Below are 20,797 nucleotides of genomic sequence, written 5' to 3' on the forward strand. Positions count from 1 at the left end.
CCACCTCTTCCCCTCCCCACCACCTCTTCCTCCCCCCCCCACCTCTTCCTCTCCCCCCCCCCCCCCACCTCTTCCTTCCCCCCCCCCCCCCACCCCCCATGTTCTTTCCTTTTAGTGGAATATATTCTCCCTGTAATCTATCAAATGTGTATTCCACAGTCAGTATCCATTTTATTTATACTCAAAATCAGCTTCTCTCAATTTGTTAGCCTGATTTTCCACCATATTGATGTCCTTCTCGATTAAAGACTTTAATGCATATGGTCATTATTGCCGAGGTGTTCTTTCTCGTTTAATTTCTCATATTTGACTTGGGTTTATTACCCATTACTAGATCCAACAATACATTTACCCCCATCTGTTTGTTTTAATATTCTGGTTAGTAAAGATTCCTACTTGTTGATCAACTCTTTGTATCTTTTACCTACCATTTATGTCTCGTGAATTTCAAGGTAGTTCAAGTAGACCATAATTGTGTAATTTACTCCATTCTTTAACCTGCCTTCACCACTCTTCCGCAATTAATATTAGGTGACCTGTACATTGCACCTTTATTTTTTCATACATCTGTATGGGTTCTGTGCTGATGGATGCATTCTTCTGTCATTGTTATCTCTAATTCTCTTTTTCCATTTCTATCTTTTCAAAATGTTATATCCTACAATATTAATTCTAAGTTGTAATTTTCTATAGCCATGTCTCAGTAACTTTGTGCATCAAATTGTAATGGAAATAACACACTAATGCAAATTTAATTCATTTTTCCAGTGCTACAGTGTCCTGGAACTAAAGTGAAAACACTTGTGCTTTTGTAAGCAAGTACATGTTCCAGTGATGGTGGAAGTCACTCTGCAACCAATTGATGTCTCTGGTTGTCAAAATGGAAGATTTACCAGAATAGCTGACCTCCATGCCAAAACCATTTGGAATCTTTTGCACCAAGAAAGGCAAGTGGCACAGCTTATCCCCAGACAAGAAGATCAACAGTACAGTGGAATGGTAGGTTTAACCAACTAATTGAGTATCTTATGCCCAAATCGAAGATTAATGCAAAATAATATCAAATATGCTTCACAGTAAGCAATCGAAGTAACCAGAAATGCTAGGTATATTAGGTGATATTTCCTTGTCCTAATGTTACAACATTTATACTGAAGATGGATCTTCATTGCATGGGGTGATGTAAAGTAGTATTTCAAATCCATTTGAAGTTGGAGTTGTTTGACGATAGTGTGACATCTGATCATATCTTGGAACTACTTTAGTACTGAGTATCTGCCCATTGAAAATTAAACAGCCAGTTGTGTGAATCATGTGTGACAAGCCCTTCTCTATGTGAATGTAGCTGTTGACATCCTTCCTATTCTGATGTTCCTCCACTGTCATCCAGCTCGGTGGGACTGTTCTCACTTGCACACATTCTCAGTCGTTTGATTGCAGTCAAACAAGAACTGGCATTGGAAACAGTCCAGAGAAGATTCGCTCAGCTGATACCAGGTGTGAAGGGACTGTTTGGAGGAGAGATTGAGTAGATTGGACCTGTATTTATTGGATTTTCGAAGAATGACAGGTGATCTTATTAAAATAGTAACATTCTTGGGACTTGACAGGGCAGATGTATAGAACCAGAAAGCATAATCTCGGAACAAGGAGTTGAGAAGAAATTTCTTCTCTGAATCTGTCGAGTTCTTCACTGCAGAGGGCTGTCAAGTATATTCAAGGGTGATGGACATTATTAATCAAAAAGGGAATTGAAGATTATCGCAAAAAGGAAGAAAATTGGAAGTGAGGATTATCAGCTCAGCCATGACCTCAATGAGTAGTGGAACAGGCTTGATGGGCTAAATGGCCAATGTCTGCTCCCATATTAATGGTCTTAACGCTACTCTACCTTATCCCATACCATCCGCTCTGATTTCCCTCAAGGATCTATTGAGGTTATTTCATCAACGTGATGTGCCCCAACTCCATCCATCTCCCTCAAGACTGACAAGATAATCTCTTAAGTATTGGTTGCAACCTGGTGAAACACACGATCCCAGGACGAGCTTCGTAACTGATTTGTATTATTGTCAAGACTGCCTACTTCCTCTTCGGTAACATTGCCTGATGTTGCTTTAACCACTCATCTGCAGCTGAAATCCTCATTATGCCTCTACTTTGAAATTTGGTTCAAGGTTAGAGTAGTACTGGAAAAACGCTGCAGGTCAGGCAGCATCCGAGGAGCAGGAAAATCAACGTTTCGGGCAAAAGCCCTTCATCAGCAATGAAACTTGATTGTTCCACTGCAGTTCTCGCTAGTTCTATATATTTCTGCCAGATAATGTGAAGTCCTCAAAATCTCTGCTTCCTTTGCATCAAGTCTAATTTCCCTTAAAATCCTTTGTCACCTGACCTACATTGGCACCCCATGGAGCAAAATTTTGATTTTTGAGTTCTAATTCTTGTTTGTAAATCCCTCCTTAGCCTCACCCTGCCCTATATCTACAATCTCCTCCATCCTTACAACCCACCAAGATATCTATGTTCCTCTAATTCTGGCCTCAATACCCAATTGTTACCTGTTCTACCATTGTGGGGGGAACCCTAATTTTCATACACTCTGAGCTCTCAAATCTCCCCTCTATGCTTCTCATTCTCTTCCTTTTTTTAAAAAAAGGATCTCCTTAAAACCCAAACTTTCACCAGTTTTTTGGTTATATCAACTGATATCTGTTCATGATTGGAACTGTTAGAATTGTTCTTGTGAAATACCTTGGGGCTGTTGATTATGTTTACAGGCTAGATTAATCTAAGTAGTTCTTGTGCTAAATAATTAGTGACATTTTGACAGCTAGGATAGTTTTCACTGATTGCAAATTTCATTCACCAGTGACCATATAAATTGAGCTTTATTCACAGGAACGAAAAGGAGGAATAGGTCCACCACTAATAGCATTGTGCCTTTGATTTATACTGTATATCTCTAACACTTGCCAAATTACAGCTCCACAAACTCCAAATGCATACATCTGTTACCTCTGAACTTAATGACCCCGCTGATATTCTAGCTGGCATTTCACTGAACATGTTCAAAAGTTTTCACACCTACATTGGTGAGTGAAGCACATTTGGGAATCAAAATTATGACTGAGCCTTCAGTTACTTCAGCAATATTCTTCCTGAGTTCCTCCACTTTTCTAACTTGTATTCTTAAACATTTGTGTGGCCAAACTTTCCTTCAAAAACTGCTTTGGGTCTATGTTTCCAATAAGAACAGCTTTGGGACATTTTGATTGTACTATATAAATATGTGGTTGTAATGTGAAGTTTTTCAATTTATTTTGGGAGTCAGATACATAATAGTCTGCATAATTTGCTTTAAACAATTTTGAGGGCTTCGGTCCATTGGCACGTGATCTGGTGCTGCTGTTAATATTGTTTGGTGAGCAGTTCAACTCCGTTTCACTGTTTGTAATTTTTTTGCATTTTTTGTTCTCTGAAATTATATAGACACCTTAAGACACGTAATCATAATCTTTGTTATGGAGCACCAGAAATAGAAGTGATCAGTAAGCCTACTGGAAACAAATTCTAGTTCCTATTTAAATGCAAATGTGGTGGCCCTGATTAATTGAACACTCTTAAGTTGTACAGAAGTATTGCAGTTATCTTTTTATTGCAAATCCTTTTGCATGTGCTCGTACTTTTTCCATATGCAAAGATGATACACTCGGGCCAAAGTCCGTTGGGAAGAGGCCAAAATAGATTAAGCTCGCTTTCGACTTGACTTGCTATCAAATTTCAAGCTGTTGGATGGTCTGTTCTGTCAATTTTCTGAACTCTTGACATTTGGGAAGCACTTCTGATCACTTTGATTAATCCAGTTACAAAAACCTTCTTTTCGCAATTTAATTTGATTCAACTTCTATAAATGACTGAGCAATGTTCTGGATCATTTAACACAGTAAATTATAGTTTAATTGTTATTTTCCCTTTGAGCAAATGGACTTTCTTGCACCTTGGGATGGTTAGATGGTCGTAACTACTTCTTGCAAATCTTTGTTAAATACTTCAGTAATTGCTCGCTGCTCAAATTATATCTAACGATGCCTTCCTAAATTCTGCTTTAAAATAGGAGTCAGTTTTAATATTCTATTGCTATATTGGGTTTATAGCTTCATAGATCCTCTGTCAATCTGTTCGCAAGTTCCTGTGCTTAATCCACTTTTTTTGTTTGCAGATTTTAAATTGTTTTACCTACTTTATTGACTCATTAATTATTTTACAAATTATCTAAAATCTACAGATAGGAAAATCTAAATGAGATCTGAGATTTTCAAAAACAAGATGTTTTTGTTAAAGCTTTGCTTCAAGCTTTGTTTAAATTTCAGGTAAGACAAGTTGACTCTAATTGTTCTTTCTCAGGGCAATACCTTGGACAATCTTCAAAGAGCATGTACAGATATTCTGGCCATCGTTTCGTCGTTTAGAGCGATGCCTGCACAAAAAAATAGTCATCCTGCCCGGTTTAAAATGTCAACAAAGTCTGGATATTAGCTGTGAATCAGTATTAATGGGTACACTCTTCACAGCTATGCCTCTACCAGAGTCCACTTGCTAACCAGTCAGCACTCCTCTTGTGCAGTACAATATTGTTTACCTTTTGCATTGGTATTCTTGCAAATTGTCCCAATATATGTAAGACTAAAATATTATACAATTATACTGTTCCTCAGCAATACTCAAGTTGGGTTTATTATAGACCATTGAAAAATATTTAATGAATGTTGATCAAATTACAGCTAAACTGTAATGTGCCCTGTCAAAAGTAGCAAACATTGTTTTAAGAGCTGCAAAAGAATTTTACTTATTTTTGAAGACTAATGGCTACTTACTAATTGTCTGTTTTGAATTCTGTTAGCTCTTATTTCTTCCTCCGTTTTTCCCTGATAGACCAAGCAAATATTCCACTTTGATGCTACATGATGTATCATAACTGACTGAGAGTTTCTCTTCCTCTTTCTTGAGGCAAGATCTGATTACCACAGCACTGGGATGAGGAACTCTTATTATTGACTGACCTATTTTAATCTAAGCAGAAATTTACTAGCAGTTACGTGAGATGACGCTGATAAATTGACCAACACTGATACAGAATTTCAGTGGTCTACGGGTAGAGCAAAATTGAATCTTGAACTGAAAGGTGTATATTTGCTGGAGTCTTGCTTTCACTCTTCGTAACATTGGTCAGGAAGAAATTTGACAGCATATGCAGCAGACTGGATTTTACCAGAAAAAGGGTCATTATGTTCTCTTGCATTCACATTGTTCTTTCCAACATTTGTGGAATTTTTTTTGACGACTTCAGTTGAGGAGCATGGCTTTTTCTTATATATTATACACGTATATCTCTTCTTTTTAAGGCTGCTATTAATTTGTAATGCCAAATATTTGGGCAGTTTCTTTAGTTTGCTTTAAAAAGAATGTCTTACCTACATTATTTTTTTTTGAAAAAAGTGAAGTTTATGGGAACATTTCAAAACTTCATTTTGTAACATCTATCCAGAAACTAAATTACATTGAGCATCATGATATTTCTCAAATTTCTATGATGTGAGTCAGCACATTAGACTAGTAGATTTATTTATGGAATGACATCATCAGCTAGGGACAGATGTAGCAGAGATCATGGTGTTATCTGTGTTTGGAAAAAGTAATGCCCTTTTCCTTCACTACAAATTCCATTCTGAAAACGACTGTTTTGTGCAGCTTTTAAAATTTAGTAGAATAGTTTTAATTCTTATGAATATCGTTTCATATGTAATTAATGGAAATTATGACTGAGAAATTGAAAATAGAATACAAGCAATAAATGAATTAATAGTGTTGCAAAACTACGTTGTAGTACAGAGTGTCAGAAATGTTTTTTAAATCTTCTTTTATTCAAGTTTGCATTCTCTAAGTTTTGGACTTGTTGGCTGCATTTACTGCCACCATAAATGCAGGGAATGTATCGAATAACCATCTCGTTGCATCTGAAATATTGAGCCATGTGAAGTGTACTACCAGTAATATTTTTTAGGGTCCTAATTTTGTGATCTCACTCTGACAGCCTCCTTACCATGGTCAAAGATTGCAGCTTTCACAGAATTAAATTCCAAACATCAGTTGAAGTTCCTGGGATCGCAGCTGCAATTTGTTTTTGATCCCATTCTCTAGATGCCCAGCCCCTGACTCATCACTGCCTCCCTGTCCTTCGCTGCCCTGGTTTCTCTCTCTTTCTGTTTCCCTCAAGATTGAGAAAACAGGGCAGCGAGGCGTCACGAATGGGTAGTGAATGAAGTAACAAGAGAGTGGCGAGTGAAGTGGTGAACGAACCAGGTGATGGTGCGAGTGGTTGCACAACCATAACGTCAGTTGTACGTACATGGACATAACAGTGGGGTCAGTGCACACATCCCATTTTTAACAAGCAATAATGAACCAAAAACACCCAGCTCCTGTTCCAGTCATTCTTCTGCAGAGAATCGAAGTGTCCTTTTGGCTTAGATGGTGTCATGTCCTATTTGATTATGGGATACTAGTCCAAAACTAGTACAAGGAGAAAGTGAGGTCTGCAGATGCTGGAGATCAAAGTTGAAACTTTATTGCTGGAACAGCACAGCAGGTCAGGCAGCATCCAGGGAACAGGAGATTCGACGTTTCGGGCACAGGCCCTTCTTCAGGAATGTACAAGACATTCATGGTAGAGATCACCAGAAGTACATTGTATAATTTTATGTGCAATCTTCCTTGCTCTATTCTCAGGTTATTCAAATGAAGATTTATCTCAAACACCTTCTTTAATTCACTTCTATTTCCAGCCTTCCATTTCACACACAATCTTCAGATCATAAAACTACAAGCTTCATCTAGCTACCATTCACTCATTTGATTTTACCATGATTTGTCTCTTGGTCTGTTCAGATTTTGGGCTGTATTTTATGCCTCCCCTACCCAAATTGGGGACAGAGTATGGGAGGAGCTCTATAAATACTGTAAAATTCCCAATTGTCTCAACCCCCATTGAATTTATACTGGTGTCTCATGGCATTGGACCACCTGAGTCAATTGAGACCATTAAATGGGCAATTAATGTTACTTAAGGGTCTCATTCTACTATTGCCATTTAAAATGCAACAGGAAAGGTCCATCCAGTGGCCAGGCAGGAAATTCTCCCTCTGTGTTACTGATAGACAGGATTGTGTACTTTGTTATGGGCTTTCTTGGTCCATGGGAGACTCCTGCCCAAGGTTTACCTTTTCCCAGCCCCCTTCTCAAGATGTCTTTCTACCGTGGCGCCTCGAATCACAGACTTTTGCAGAAGCTGCCTACTTGGTATTTGGCAAGGTGAACAGAAGCTCGAACCCTGATCTAACACCACACGCGTTAAATTGAAAATCGGAAGGGTAACATTCCTTCCTCCACTCTATTGAAGGCCACTGGCCACAGAGCGATTGGGGCACCCTCACCATGCTTTTTTCATTCATCCTACTGACTTTTTGCAGACAGGATGTTGTTGGACAAGGTGTCTGATAACCTGTAGAGTTCAGTCTTTGTCCTGTGCTAGAAGATATTTAGATGCCGTTTTAAAAAAAATACAGCAGTGATGTCCTAGGACTCTTAAGACCTTCTGTTGTGATCCCTATTCCAAACTGAGAATGGAATTGGCAAGCTCCTAAGATGTTTTGGACATCTGACTCACTTCACATAGTGATTACGTTTGTGATATTATGTCATGGACGTTGTATTATGAAATGCTTTATTGCAGTCTTCGCCAGTTTTTGGCTTGTTGAAAATATTCTTCAGTAACTTTGGACAGAAATTAATTAATGTTACTTTTTCTTGGCCATCTCATTTTTCCATGATTCAAGACTCCGATATGCTTGAGACATCATCATGGAATCCTACTTCACTACACCTCAGTCAAATCACTAAAGATCTTGAAGTAGTTTAGGGACGGTTATTCACTTAAAGTAATTGCTGATATGAAACCAGAAACAATTCACTTAAAAGCCTTGAGAGTGAGTGAGTTTTTGACAGGTATCACTTCCATTTTGTCATAGGTGAAAAACTGGCACTTGCGCATTGGCCTCTTGTTACATACCTGTCACTATTTCTTAATCAAAATCAAGGCCAGTGTTCTTGCTCTACTGAGTCTTGAAGACTGTAAACTACCTAGGTGGAAAATGAGGCCCTGCTCCAGCTTGTGTTCAGTTCCAGTGAATCATTGCAATGACCCGAAAACAAATGTTAGCACAACAGCTGCTCCAACTTTCTTCTGCCAATTGACATGCCAACACGTTGACTTCCAGTTCAGAGGTTTCTATTGTTCACAGCTTGGAGGTGTGCGCACTGATAAAGAAGTAGTGCGAATGTTGCTGGCAAACAACCTGGCAACGGAGCGGAATGTTAGCTCAGTGGTTAGCACTGCTGCCTCACAGCACCAGGAACCCAGTTTCAATTCCAGCTTCAAGCGACTGTGTGGAGTTTGCACATTCTCCCCACGTCTGCATGGGTTTCCTCTGAGTGCTCCAATTTCATCCGACAATCCAAAGATGTGCAGGTCAGGTGGATTGGCCATGCCAAATTCCCCATAGTGTGTTAGTTGCATTAGTCAGAGGAAAATGTGTCTGGGTGGATTACTCTTCAGAGGGTCAGTGTGGACTTGGGCCAAATGGCCTGTTTCTATACTGTAGAGAATCTAATCTAATTTAATCAGTACAATGATGTATTGAAAGAGCAAGCAACTGGAAGGTCATGATCAATCTTAGAATCAGTGTGGAAGTGTTCCACAGAGTAGTCGCCCAGTGTCTACTTGGTCTTACCAATGCAGAGAAGACTGCATTCAGTGGGCTCAGATTGGATCTGGGCTAAATAAATTGAACTCCAAAGAATGGCAGTTGAAACCGTTAAACAGCAGACCATGTTCAAAGAAAAGCTATTCCAGGCACAGTTGAAGTATATTTCCTTGAAAGGAGAAACCATTCCAGAGCTCCCTGGATGACTAAAGTAAAAGAAACTATGATAAAGTAAGTATGTTTGTGATAAATAACACAGTTGAGAACCAAGTTGAAAGTGGAAGTTTGAGGTGGGGTAACCAAGCAAGCAAGTGAAATCTGACAGTGAAAAAAGACTGGCAATTAATATGAAAAGGAAATTCAAAGTATCATATCCAGGTGTGTGCTTATGTATTACAGAGACATTGGCCACTGACATTGAGACTGCTGGATGGTGCCTGAGGGCTGAAAAATTATCCAAAATGCCTTATAAAAAATAAGCCCAGCGAATACAGGCTAGTCAGTTTAGTTTTGGTGGTGGGACCAACTACTCACATAGCCAAATACAGGTCATAAAGTCATATAGGACAGAAACAGACCCTTTGGTCCAACCAGTCCATGTCGAACATAATCCCAAACTAAATTAGTTCCACCTACCTGCCCCTGGCCTACATCCCTCCAAACCTTTTCTATTCACGTGTCTATCCAAATGTCTTTTCAATGTTGTAGTTTTACCTACATTGGATTACTGTCTTAAAAAAGGACACTTCTCCTGGTTGTGGGTAGAAGATGGAAGACGGGCATTAACTGAATATTCACTTGGAGAGCCAGTGCTAACACATTTGGATGAAATGCCTCCTTCGCGAAACAATTCTGAGATGATTTTTCTTGAATGGAATTGACTTTACAAAGACATGCAGGCAAATTTTAGATTAATTTAAACATTTAATTGACACAGGAAGGTTCTGAGTAACACTATAGGGTGTTTCTAAAGGTGCTAAAATGGATATCCTTCAAATAATTCAGCATACAAACCATTCTTCACAATTCTGACTAAAGGTCACCTGAAATCTTAACTGTTTTTGCATAAATGCTAGAAAATATGCCAAGCATTTCTGGAATTTTCTGTTCTATTCCAAATAAATTAGGTTCAGTTCTGTTGTTACCATGAAAACTTTGGTAATATATTCTTGATGATAAGATATAAACTGGTAAGGCTATCCAATACGTGATTATTGAGTTGGATAATAACTTGGGAGTGAGTGGACAAGCTGCAGAGGGACATTGACTAGTTGAATCAAAACTTTGTAAAAGATTGTTGAATTGAACCACGCACTGATTTGACCGTCAGTACTGTCTATACTTTTGTACACCATTGGTGGTATTCTAGCGTTGGAGGATTCTAAGATATTAGAGGACTATGGAACATTAATTTTTTTTTTTGGTCCATATCCAGTGCAACAACGCAAATTGTGTCCTATTCTGTTGTCATTTCCAGTCCTTAAAATTCTCACTTTGCTGTTCAAATTCCTCCATGACCATGGTACTCTCTATTGCTTTAACCTCCTCCAGCCTCTCTCCTCTAATTTGGTTGTCTTGCATCTGCCACCTTGTTCAGTTTCACCTTGTCATCTGTGCCCTAGGCTAAGTAATTCTTCGCAAACCTTTCCACCCAGTTAACTCCCTCAACTCTTTGAGCTTTGTTGTACTCTTTTCAATTCCTCAGTAAAGCTCTGCTTTAATAACCAAGCTTTTCTTTATGAAATGAAAAAAACTGAAGAACTGCAGGTGCTAGAAATCAGAAACAAAATCATAAATTGCTGAAAAACCTCAGCAGGTCTAGCAGAATCTGTAGGGAGAAAGCATAAATAGCATTTTGGGTCCAATGACCCTTCCTCAGAGCTTTTTCTTATTTATCTATCATGCATTTTATTGCATTTACATCACTTCAAAAATGGACTGTGGGATTACTGTTACCACCATCAAGAGGTCCTCAGCTCAAATCTGAGTGGGGCGGTACAGTGGCTCAGTGGTTAGCACTGATGCCTCACAGTGCTAGGGACCCGGGTTTGATTCCCACCTCTGGCGACTGTCTGTGTGGAGTTTGCACATGCTCCCCGTGTCTGAGTGGGTTTCCTCCGGGTGCTCCAGTTTCCTCCCACAATCTAAAGATGTGCAGGTCAGGTGAATTGGTCGTGCTAAATTGTCCATAGTGTTGGATGCATTAGTTGGGTAAATGTTGGGTAGAGGAATGGGTCTGGGTGGATTACTCTTTAGAGGATCAGTGTGGACTTGTTGGGCCAAATAGCCTGTTTCCATTCTGTAGGGAATCTCATCTACCTTCCTATATCAACTTCTTTGGCCCTAAAATTATGGGTTTATTGGGCAGTGAGGTGATGGCTTAGTGGTATTATCACTAGACTATTAAGCCAGAAACTCAGCTCGTGTTCTGGGAATCGAGGTTTGAGTCCCACCATGGAAAATGGTGGAATTTCAATTCAACAAACAAAAAAATCTGCAATTAAGAACTTACTAACGATCATGAAACAGTTTTCAATCATTGGAAAAACACATCTGCCATCCTCACCAGGTCTGGTCGACGTGTAACTCCAGAGTCATAGCCATAGTTGATTCTCAACTGCCCTCTGAAATGGCTTAGCAAGTCACTCTCTTGTATAAGTTGCTAGAAAATCATCTAAGAGATGAAACCAATAGACCACCTGGCATTGACATAGGCAGCAGGAAAGACAATGGCGGAAGTAGCCCTGCTGATCTTCCTTACTAATGTCTGGTTGCTGGTGCCAAAATTGGGACAGTTGTTTCAGATTAGTCAAGCAAAAGACTAACACAGTCATACTCGCAGAATCATGCCTTGCAGAGACAAGTCCCAGACACCATCATTACTATAACCAAATCTATCCACTGCAAAGGTGGTGATGCAAAAGGAAGGAGTCTCCCTGGAAGTCCTCAAGATTGACTTCAGACCTCATGAAGTCTCATGGTTTCAAGTTAAACATGGACAAGGAAACCTGTTGGTAACTACATATTGTCCTTTCTTTGCTGATGAACCAGTACTCTTTCATGTTGGGGAGGTGACGACCAGGTGGGATTATCGCTAGACTGTCAATGAGAGACTCTGGTAATGCTCTGGGGACCTGGGTTCAAATCCCGCCATGGCAGATGGTGGAATTTTAATTCCATAAGAAAATCTGGAATCAAGCTTCTAATAATGACGATGGCTGGTTGTTGGAAAAAACTGTCTGGTTTGCTAATGCCCTTTAGGGAAGGAAACTGCCATCTTTACTTGGTCTGGCCTACCTGTGAATCCAGACCCACAGCAATGAGGTTGCCGCTTAACTGCTATCTGGGATGGACAATAAATGTTGGTCTGGCCAGTGATGTCCTCAACCCATGAATGAATACAAGAAAAACAATTGGAGGAGGCATAAAGTGTGGCAAAGGTGAAAGATGTACTCTTGGTCATCGGGTTGTAAATCACGGAAACATCTTGTGGTCCAAATCATCCAGGCCAACCAAATATCCTCAATTAATCTAGTCTAATTTACAGCATTTTGGCCCATTTCCCTCTTAAACCCTTCCTATTCATATACCCATTCAGCTGCCTTTTTAATATTGTAATTGTATCTGCCTCCTTCTCTGACAGCTCATTTCCATACATGTGCCACCCTCTGCGTGAAAAAGTTGCCCCTTACGTCCCTTATAAATCTTTCCCCTCTCACCTTTCACTATGCCCTTTAGTTTTGTACTCCCTCACTTGATGAAAAAATTTGGGTGGGTACATGAATAGGGATATGGCCCAAAAGATGGCAAATGGGGCTAGGTTAGACTGGGATGTCTGGATGAGTGTGGATGAGTTGGACTGAAGGTGTGTTTCTGTGCTGTATGACTCTTTTTAAGTGCAAGTAAATTTCTCACCACATAAAAATCGGGCAATAACCAATTCTAATAAAAGACAACATAACCACTGCGAGAAAGAGGGGACTGCAGATGCTGGAGATCAGAGTCAAAAGGTGTGGTGCTGGAAAAGCACAGCTGGTCAGGTGGCATCAGAGGAGCAGGAGAGTCGACGTTTCAAGCATAATCTCTTCATTCGGAATGAAGTGGGGGGACCAAGAGGGTTGAGAGATGATTTGAGGTCACTAGGACTGAGGGGAAGATAGCTGGGAATGTGATAGGTAGTGAAGGTGGGGTGTAATAGTGGTAGGGTGGAGTGGGAAGGGAGATGAACATGTAGGACAGTTCAAGAGGGTGGTGCCAAGTTGGTGGGGGCAGGGGAAATGAGGAAACTGGTGAAATCCACCTTGGTCCTTTGTGGCTGGAGGGTCCCAAGGCAGAAGATGAGCGTTCTTCCTCCAGGTGCCGGGTAGCTCGAGTTTGGCGGTGGAGGAGGCCAATGACTTGCATGTCCTTAGCAGAGTAGGATGGGGAGTTGAAGTGTTCAGCCACAGGCCAGTGCGTTAAATGGTGCTTTGAAAGGCTGGTCATGGCATAAATCAACTCTATCTTCCCCACTACTCCAATTTGCCAATCAGACCAACAGATCCACATCAGATGCCATATCACTTTCCCTTCACTCCTCCCTAGAACATCTTGACACCAAGAACAGCTACATAAGAGTCCTACTCATTGACTACAGTTTGGCCTTCAACACTATTATCCCCTCGAGACTGATTACTAAACTTAGTGATCTCTGATTAAACCCCGCTCTCTGCAACTGGATCCTCAGTTTCCTGACCTATGGGCCACAATCAGTGAAGATTGGGGACAATATTTCATCCTCATAACACTCAACACTGGTGCCCCGCAGGGTTGAATACTCAGCCCCCTACTGTACTCAGTGTACCCATGACTGCATTGCCAAATACCAGACTAATGGCATTTACAAGTTCGCTGATGATGCCACCATAGTTGGTCGAATCTCAGATGATGACAAAACAGACTATAGGCGGGAGGTGTGAGACCTGGAAAAATGGTGCACTGAGAACAACCTAGCTGTCAATGCCAGCAAAGCCAAGGACCTCATTATTGACTTTCCAGCGGGATGTTACTCGTGCCACCCTACACATTAATAGCACAGAGGGGGAACGAGTGGAGAGTGTCAAGCTCCTCGGAGTGGTCATCCACAACAAGCTTTCTTGGGCTGTTCATGTGGGCTCACTGGTTGCAAATGCTCAAAAACGTCTCTTCTTCCTCAGGCAGCTGAGGAAATTTGGTATGATGGTGAATAGGTGTGCCATCAAGAGCATTCTGTCTGGGTGTATCATTACTTGGTATGGCAACTGTACCATTCAAGATCGGAGACAGTTACAGAGAGTGGTGAACTCGGCCCGGACAATCACAAAGACCAACCACCCATCTATAGAATCCATCTACCAGGCCCGCTGTCAAGGAAAGGCCTCCAGCATTCTCAAAGATCCATCCTAACCTGACAATGTTTTCCTACAACCTCTACCTTTGGGCAGAAGGTACAGAAGCCTGAACACATGCACCAGCCAGTTTCGGAACAGTTTCTACCCTACTGTTGTTAGAATACTGAATGGACTCTCAAACAATTAACGTTCACCTGTACCTGTGTTTTTTGTGTTTGCTGCTGTTTACCTATTACTTACTTATCTATGCTACTTAACTATGTGATCTGCCTGTACTGCTCGCAAGACAAAGCTTTTCACTGTGTTTTGGGACACGTGACAATAAATTCAATTCAATTTTCCACTATCTTCTTTCTCCATAGTTGTTCTAACCCTTATTGAAGATGTGGTTTGTTCAAGATTACATGTTGATTTTATTTTTGACATTGAAAATTACGTTCCCTAAATAGACCATTTTGGAATGATTTACAAATTCTGATCTGTCTCTGTGCAGTTTAATTCCCAGTTCAATCTAATTAAATGGTGGAGCTGGCTCAGCTAGGGATGGGCTGGGTGCAGAATTCCTGTTTTTGTCTACGATGATTTTTAAAGTTTTTAATTAAACCGTTAGACAGAATGAATAGATAATAGTCAGTCTAAAATAGAATTGAAGATTGACAGACTATCTGGCTCTCAAGGTGAGGTGAATCGTAGAAAAGTGCTGAATTCACGCAATGTGGAAACAAAAGTCTCCCTAAATCCTGAATAAGCTCCTCAAGTTTATGAAGTTTAGTTTTGGGCTACATAAAAATATGCTGTCTGAAGCACACATTGCATTATTGGTAGAACCACTCGAATGTTTGTTGATTGCAATAGTTGGGATTGGGTCAAATGGCTGAGTTTTTAGATTGGACTTTGAAGGTTTTACTTAGCGCATTAATAGAAGTTTGAAGTAGTAATACTGTGTAAAATTCGAGAGTACTTTCTTGCAGAGAAGAATAGGTTTGACAGAACACAATCCAGTGCATCAGGAATTCAAAGCTGTTAATAACGGAAACAAATGCATGCAAAAGGAAATTTGATTCATGAGATTTGACATAGTTAATTATGGATGTGAATACACATTTTTCTATTTTTGAAATTTGGGGAACTGTACAGTGCTGAAAAAGAATTAAATTAAAAACAAGATGTATAATGAGACAATACTTGAACCAATATTTTAAAAATAAGACCAGAGTACGATCTAAGTAGACAATATAATTTTCTCCCACGATTTATATATTGTTATGGTGAAAGACCATTTTACTATCCTATCAAAGTTTAAAATAGCCATTAATTTGAGACCATGGTCGGCATGGACTAGTTGGACCGAAGGGTCTGTTTCCATATTGTATGACTCTATCTCCTATGCGTATCAACTAGATGTAGAACTCAACCATTTGGCCCCTGAAAGTGTGGTCTGCCATCAGTAAGTTCATGGCTGATCTAACTGTGGCCTCAACTCCATTTTCTTGTCTACTCCATACTTTTTGATTCCTTTGTCAATCAAGAATTTGTATAACTCAGCATTAAAAATATTCAAAGATCCTTCCTTCACTGCTATCTGAAAAGAAGTTAAAAGACAAACAACCTACTGAGAGGAAAAATATCACCTCAACTCCACTGTAAAAAGGAGACCCCTTATTTTTAAACCTTTTTCCCTGGTCCCTCTCAGAAATTGAAATATCCCCTCAGTACCATACTGACAAATTGCCACAGGATCTTCCATTTCTCTAAGATGGCTGCTCATTCTTAACTGCAATGGATGCAGGTACAAATTTTTCTCCGAATATTGCCCATTCATCCCAGGAATCTGTGCTTCCTGCTAGTGTGCAGATTCACATTTTCCCAAATTATACTCCATCTGTGAATGTTTTGTGCACTCCCTTATCGCAGACTTTATAAACTCCTTTTATAAACTATTATGTCATCCTCAGTTGACTTTCTGCCTATCTTTATTGTAAACCATTTATTTGGTCTCTTATTCCAAGTCATTCATGTTGATTGTAAACAGCTGAAACCTTGGCATATTTATTGAAATGGTCTCTACCTAAACATAGGTATCTGTACATGATGAATTATTTTGTGAATTTAAAGTGAACTGTATATCGATTAAAATTGATGGTTGCTAATTTTTATTGACTTATTTTCTCTTGTATGGAAAACCTACTTCAGAAGGTTTATCTATTTTCTTTGTGTAATGTCATGTGATGCAGCCACATTCTTGAAGACGAGAACAGCTACTATGGATAAGTCAGTTTGAATAATCTTAACCAAGTGAGCCTGCAGTATTTTAGACATGAATGTTGACTAAGAGGCAGGTTGCTTTGCAAATGTAGGCCTGTCAATCAAGATTCAGTCCTTCCCCAACCAGGGCAGGTTTTTCAGAAGGCTGGTTGGAGGGTGAATTGTGTGTTTGGGGTCTTTAACTTAGTAAGCTTTTACCTGATCTTTCTCTGGACACATGTGTCAGATGTGTTTTGCATTTAGCCACACAATCTCCAAGAACTCATAATTTGGAGATGCCGGTGTTAGCAAACAATTAAGGTAACATTAACAAACAATCAAGGTATTTTTCACTGTATAATTTTCAGTTACATCACACTGTAAACTTTTGCTATAAATTCTGTGTCTTACAATCGTGTACTCCGCAACTACCAGATGAAGGAGCAGCTCTCCGAAAGCTAGCGTTTCCAGTTAAACCTGTTGGACTATAACCTGGTGTTATGTGATTTTTAACTCCAAGCACTCAGCATTTCTCCATCTCTGGTCTCTTATGTATCCTTCAATGTCTTCCTTTCTAATTCTGACAGCTCTGTCTTCAGCCAACTCAATGATAAGCTCTAAAGGTTCCTCCTTTTAAGACTCTCCTTGAAACACCTGTAACTGGCTAAAATTAAATGTTGTCTTCATGCTGTGTTAAATTTTGTCTGGTTATCGTCTTGTGAACCATCTTCAGGTATTAAAAGAGCTCTATAAAAGCAAGCTGTTTTTGGTTGTGTACACATCAGGTGAAAGTGGACTCTGCGCTGGTCCCTGTTGTTGTCTCTTTATTGTGTGTGTGTATATATTCATTGTAGTCCATTGGAAATACTTACTCCTTTTCAAAAGTTGGTGGTTCTGAGCATTTCCAGTCTATTTTCTTTTGTAGATCTGAAGACTTGGACAGACCACTGATCAATTTGCAACATAAGAAGTAAGATGAGAATGTAGAAATGTTATTTTTTAAAATGAAGAATTTGGCAAACTAAGTATTTTAAAGTAGCTGGAATCTTAAAGTTTGAAGGACACCATGTTTGTTGATGTCAAACAATAAGGAAAAAAAAAGCCTTTGCTCCAATTGCTGCACAGTTTTAAAGCTTGATGTTTTAATTAATTGTGTTAATTATAAATAGGTAGCTACTGATTTAAAATAAATGATTTATGATTGAGTGATTTTCTTTCTTTCTTAGATGCTGTGCTACAGGAGTGTCCAGAAAGACATCTTTGGTTTAACTTCATGAAGGAGACTTCTCATCGCGACCAACCATAAATACAGTTTCTGCCCTTGCATTTCTACATTTCTGTCGTGTAAAACACAGCAGTCCATGAGGCACATGCATCTGGAGACTTCTCAGAAAGAGCAATCTAAAGACCTACCTCGGCATGCTGCAGGCCATGCAGGTGGCAGCTTTCAAGGTACACCAACAAATGACTATCGCTTGGACTCCAGTGATGTCATCTCAGAACGAGGAGTTTTGGCAGGATACAGTGAAAGTGAGGTTAGGTTTCAAAAAGTGTATCAACTTTCAATATTTTCTCACCTATCTAACTCTTCAAATACTTTGGATCAGAGAAATTGCAAACAGGGTTTTAAAAGAAATTCATCTGAGCAACATCCAGAACTTGAGCTCAACCAGAAAAGAATCCATGTGCACTGTAAAAATTCTGCTACGTTGACTGAAAGTCTAAATGCATCTTACTGTGGAACTGATAATGGCAATCTTTCTGAAAAGGTAGTAGAAAAGACAGGTGACTATATAAATGAACAGGATATTGGTTTCCAGGATGGAGACCCAGTTATGCATGGTTCTGCACAACACTTTTGTCATAGTGGTTTGCATGTTGTTGAACACACAGGCACGGAGGACAGTGTCTTGGTAGAAGATGGAGAGAGAGGTTCACCTGGAGATAAATTAGTACCAACAACACCATCCTCAGACAGTGAGATTCACAATAGTACCAACACTGGACTGTTGTCCTCTGAGAAAACACCATTCTCCTGTGGACAATCAAGTACAGCCTCTGCCAGATGTACAGTTAAACGAAAGCTGCTATCGCCAACAAATGCATCCGGGAAAGAGATGTGCTCAGGGGATGAGAGCCCTCCTGTTGCAAAGAAATGTAGGATTAAGCTAGTTAATTCTATCCCAGTTTCTTGCAGAAGTACTGATGCCAAAGCAGCACCTTTCTGGAATCATCTACTTCCATCCTCAAGAGATGCATCCAAGGTTTGTGTTATCTGCAATATCTTCTCTATTTTTTAACTGAAATCCATTTGTTAATGCAATTGAAAAGCTGAGAAAACTGCTTTCTGTTCAAAACTGCCATATGTCTAAATTGTATCCAGTCTCAAGGTTTCCAGAAAATAACTTACCATGACACAAGTGCTTTTGGATCATCTCCAAAGTTAGCCCAATATACGTATCAACTTGGTTTTTGCTGGGTTTCCTCAGTAAATTGTCATTGAGGCATAGGTGTGTGCAAGTGTACAGTAGTTTGTCGAATTGTAACTTAGCAATAAAATCGTCTCTTAACTGCAGGCCTCCATATTTTTAGACAAGAAGGAACTCGAGTTATTTTGTTGATCATGTCCTAAATTAAGCAATACTTTAGTTTCATAATGAAATGGCCTCAGCGGGGTAAAAGGGGATAATTTGCTGCTGCCTTGTGAACAAAATATGAAATCTGCATACCTAGATTTCTGTTTAGTAGCTTTCTGCCATCAGAATGGTAAGGATATGTCTTAAAATAAGTTGAGTTTGGGAGAAATAAAGAATAGACAAGTGACTATCTCCAAAGACAGGTGACTGAAAACCTTCATCAACAGATTTCTCAGAATCAAAAAGATTGATAGGGGATTGTTTTGATTTTTTGTTTTTTTTTTGGTCTGGTGTAATAGGGATATTCTTTCTTCCTGGGTACACTTGATGTGGTTAACTTATTAGGTAATGACAAATAATTTGTGACCGTTTGACAAAATATCAACCCTCAAAAGCCACTTTTATAAGAATTTGTTTTGATTACATTGCATCATTTTTTAAAAAAAACATGTAATACATTGTAACACATACATGGGACTACTCCCCCATTTGTCTCTTAAGAGCATATCACAGTCCAGAGTATCCTGAAGTCAGATTTAAAATGTTTACATGGTTTGAATTTGGGATATATTCTTGTGAAGATGGCCTTTTGCACAGTCTTTTATCTCAGCATCCTCCTCTAGAACCCAATAATTACACACAGTGGTCCAGCTGTAATCTGATGTAAATTTTATATCAATACACTGTACCATTTTAAAGTTTTTAATCCATGTTGACATGAAATCCAGTTTTCCATTAACTCTGTATGACTTGGAGTCATAGGGATGTACAGCACCGAAATAGACCCTTCTGTCCAACCTGTCCTTGCCGACCAGATATCCTAAATTAATCTGGTCCCATTTACCAGCACTTTGACCATATCCCTCTAAAGCCTTCCTATTCATACACCCATCCAGATGCATTTTTAAATGTTGTAATTGTACAGCCTCCACCATTTCCTCTGGCTGCTCATTCCATTCACACACCACCCTTTGCATGAAAAAGTTGCCCCTTAGGTCCCTTTTACATCTTTCCCCTCTCACTCTAAACCTATGCCCTCTAGTTCTAGACTCCCCCAATCCAGAACTTGTATATTCACCCTATCCATGCCCGTCATGATTTTATAATCCTCTGAGTCACCTCAACCTCTGCTCTGGGGAAAAAGCTCCAGCCTATTCAGCCTCTCCCTGTAGCTCAAATCTCCAACCCTGGCAACATCCTTGTAAATCTTTTCTGAACCCCTTTCAAGTTTCATAACATCCTTCCTATAGGAAGGATGTTCAGAATTGCAAACAATATTCCAAAAGTGGCCTAACCAATGTCCTCTACATATGTAATGTGATCTCCCAACTCCTATACTCAATGCTCAGACTAGTAAAGGAAAGCATACCAAACACTGCCTTCACTATCCTATCTACCGGTGCCTCCACTTTCAAGCAACTATGAACCTGCACTTCAAGGTCTCTTTATTCAGCAATACTCCCCAGGTCCTTAGCGTTAAGTGTATAGGTCCTGCTCTGATTTTCTTTTCCAAAATTCAGCACCTCACATTCATCTGAATTAAACTCCATCTGCCACTTCTCAGCCCATTGGCCGAGCTGATCAAGATCCCATTGTACCCTAAGATAACAATATTCTTCACTGTCCATTACACCTCAAATTTTAGTGTCATCTCCAAACTTAGTAACTATACCTCCTGTGTTCACATCCAAATCATTTATATAAATGATGAAAAGTAGTGGACCCA

The 20,797-nt window shown here is 39.6% G+C and overlaps 1 protein-coding gene across 1 annotated transcript in view; it reads left to right on the forward strand.

Annotated features, from left to right (window-relative positions):
- Nucleotides 1-768: 768 nt before the first annotated feature.
- atosb (atos homolog b) overlaps nt 769-20,797 on the forward strand; it is a 69,236-nt gene continuing 49,207 nt past the window's right edge. The window contains exons 1-2 of the mRNA XM_087989483.1: nt 769-999; nt 17,662-18,699. Of these exons, the coding sequence (XP_087845609.1) occupies nt 17,797-18,699 (903 nt within the window). The 5' untranslated portion in view covers nt 769-999; nt 17,662-17,796. The remainder of the gene's footprint in view (nt 1,000-17,661; nt 18,700-20,797) is intronic.

Source organism: Chiloscyllium plagiosum, unplaced genomic scaffold (genome assembly GCF_037043375.1).
Source record: "Chiloscyllium plagiosum isolate Xiang-an unplaced genomic scaffold, Cpla_swu_hap1 HiC_scaffold_1, whole genome shotgun sequence".
NCBI classification, from domain to species: domain Eukaryota; kingdom Metazoa; phylum Chordata; class Chondrichthyes; order Orectolobiformes; family Hemiscylliidae; genus Chiloscyllium; species Chiloscyllium plagiosum.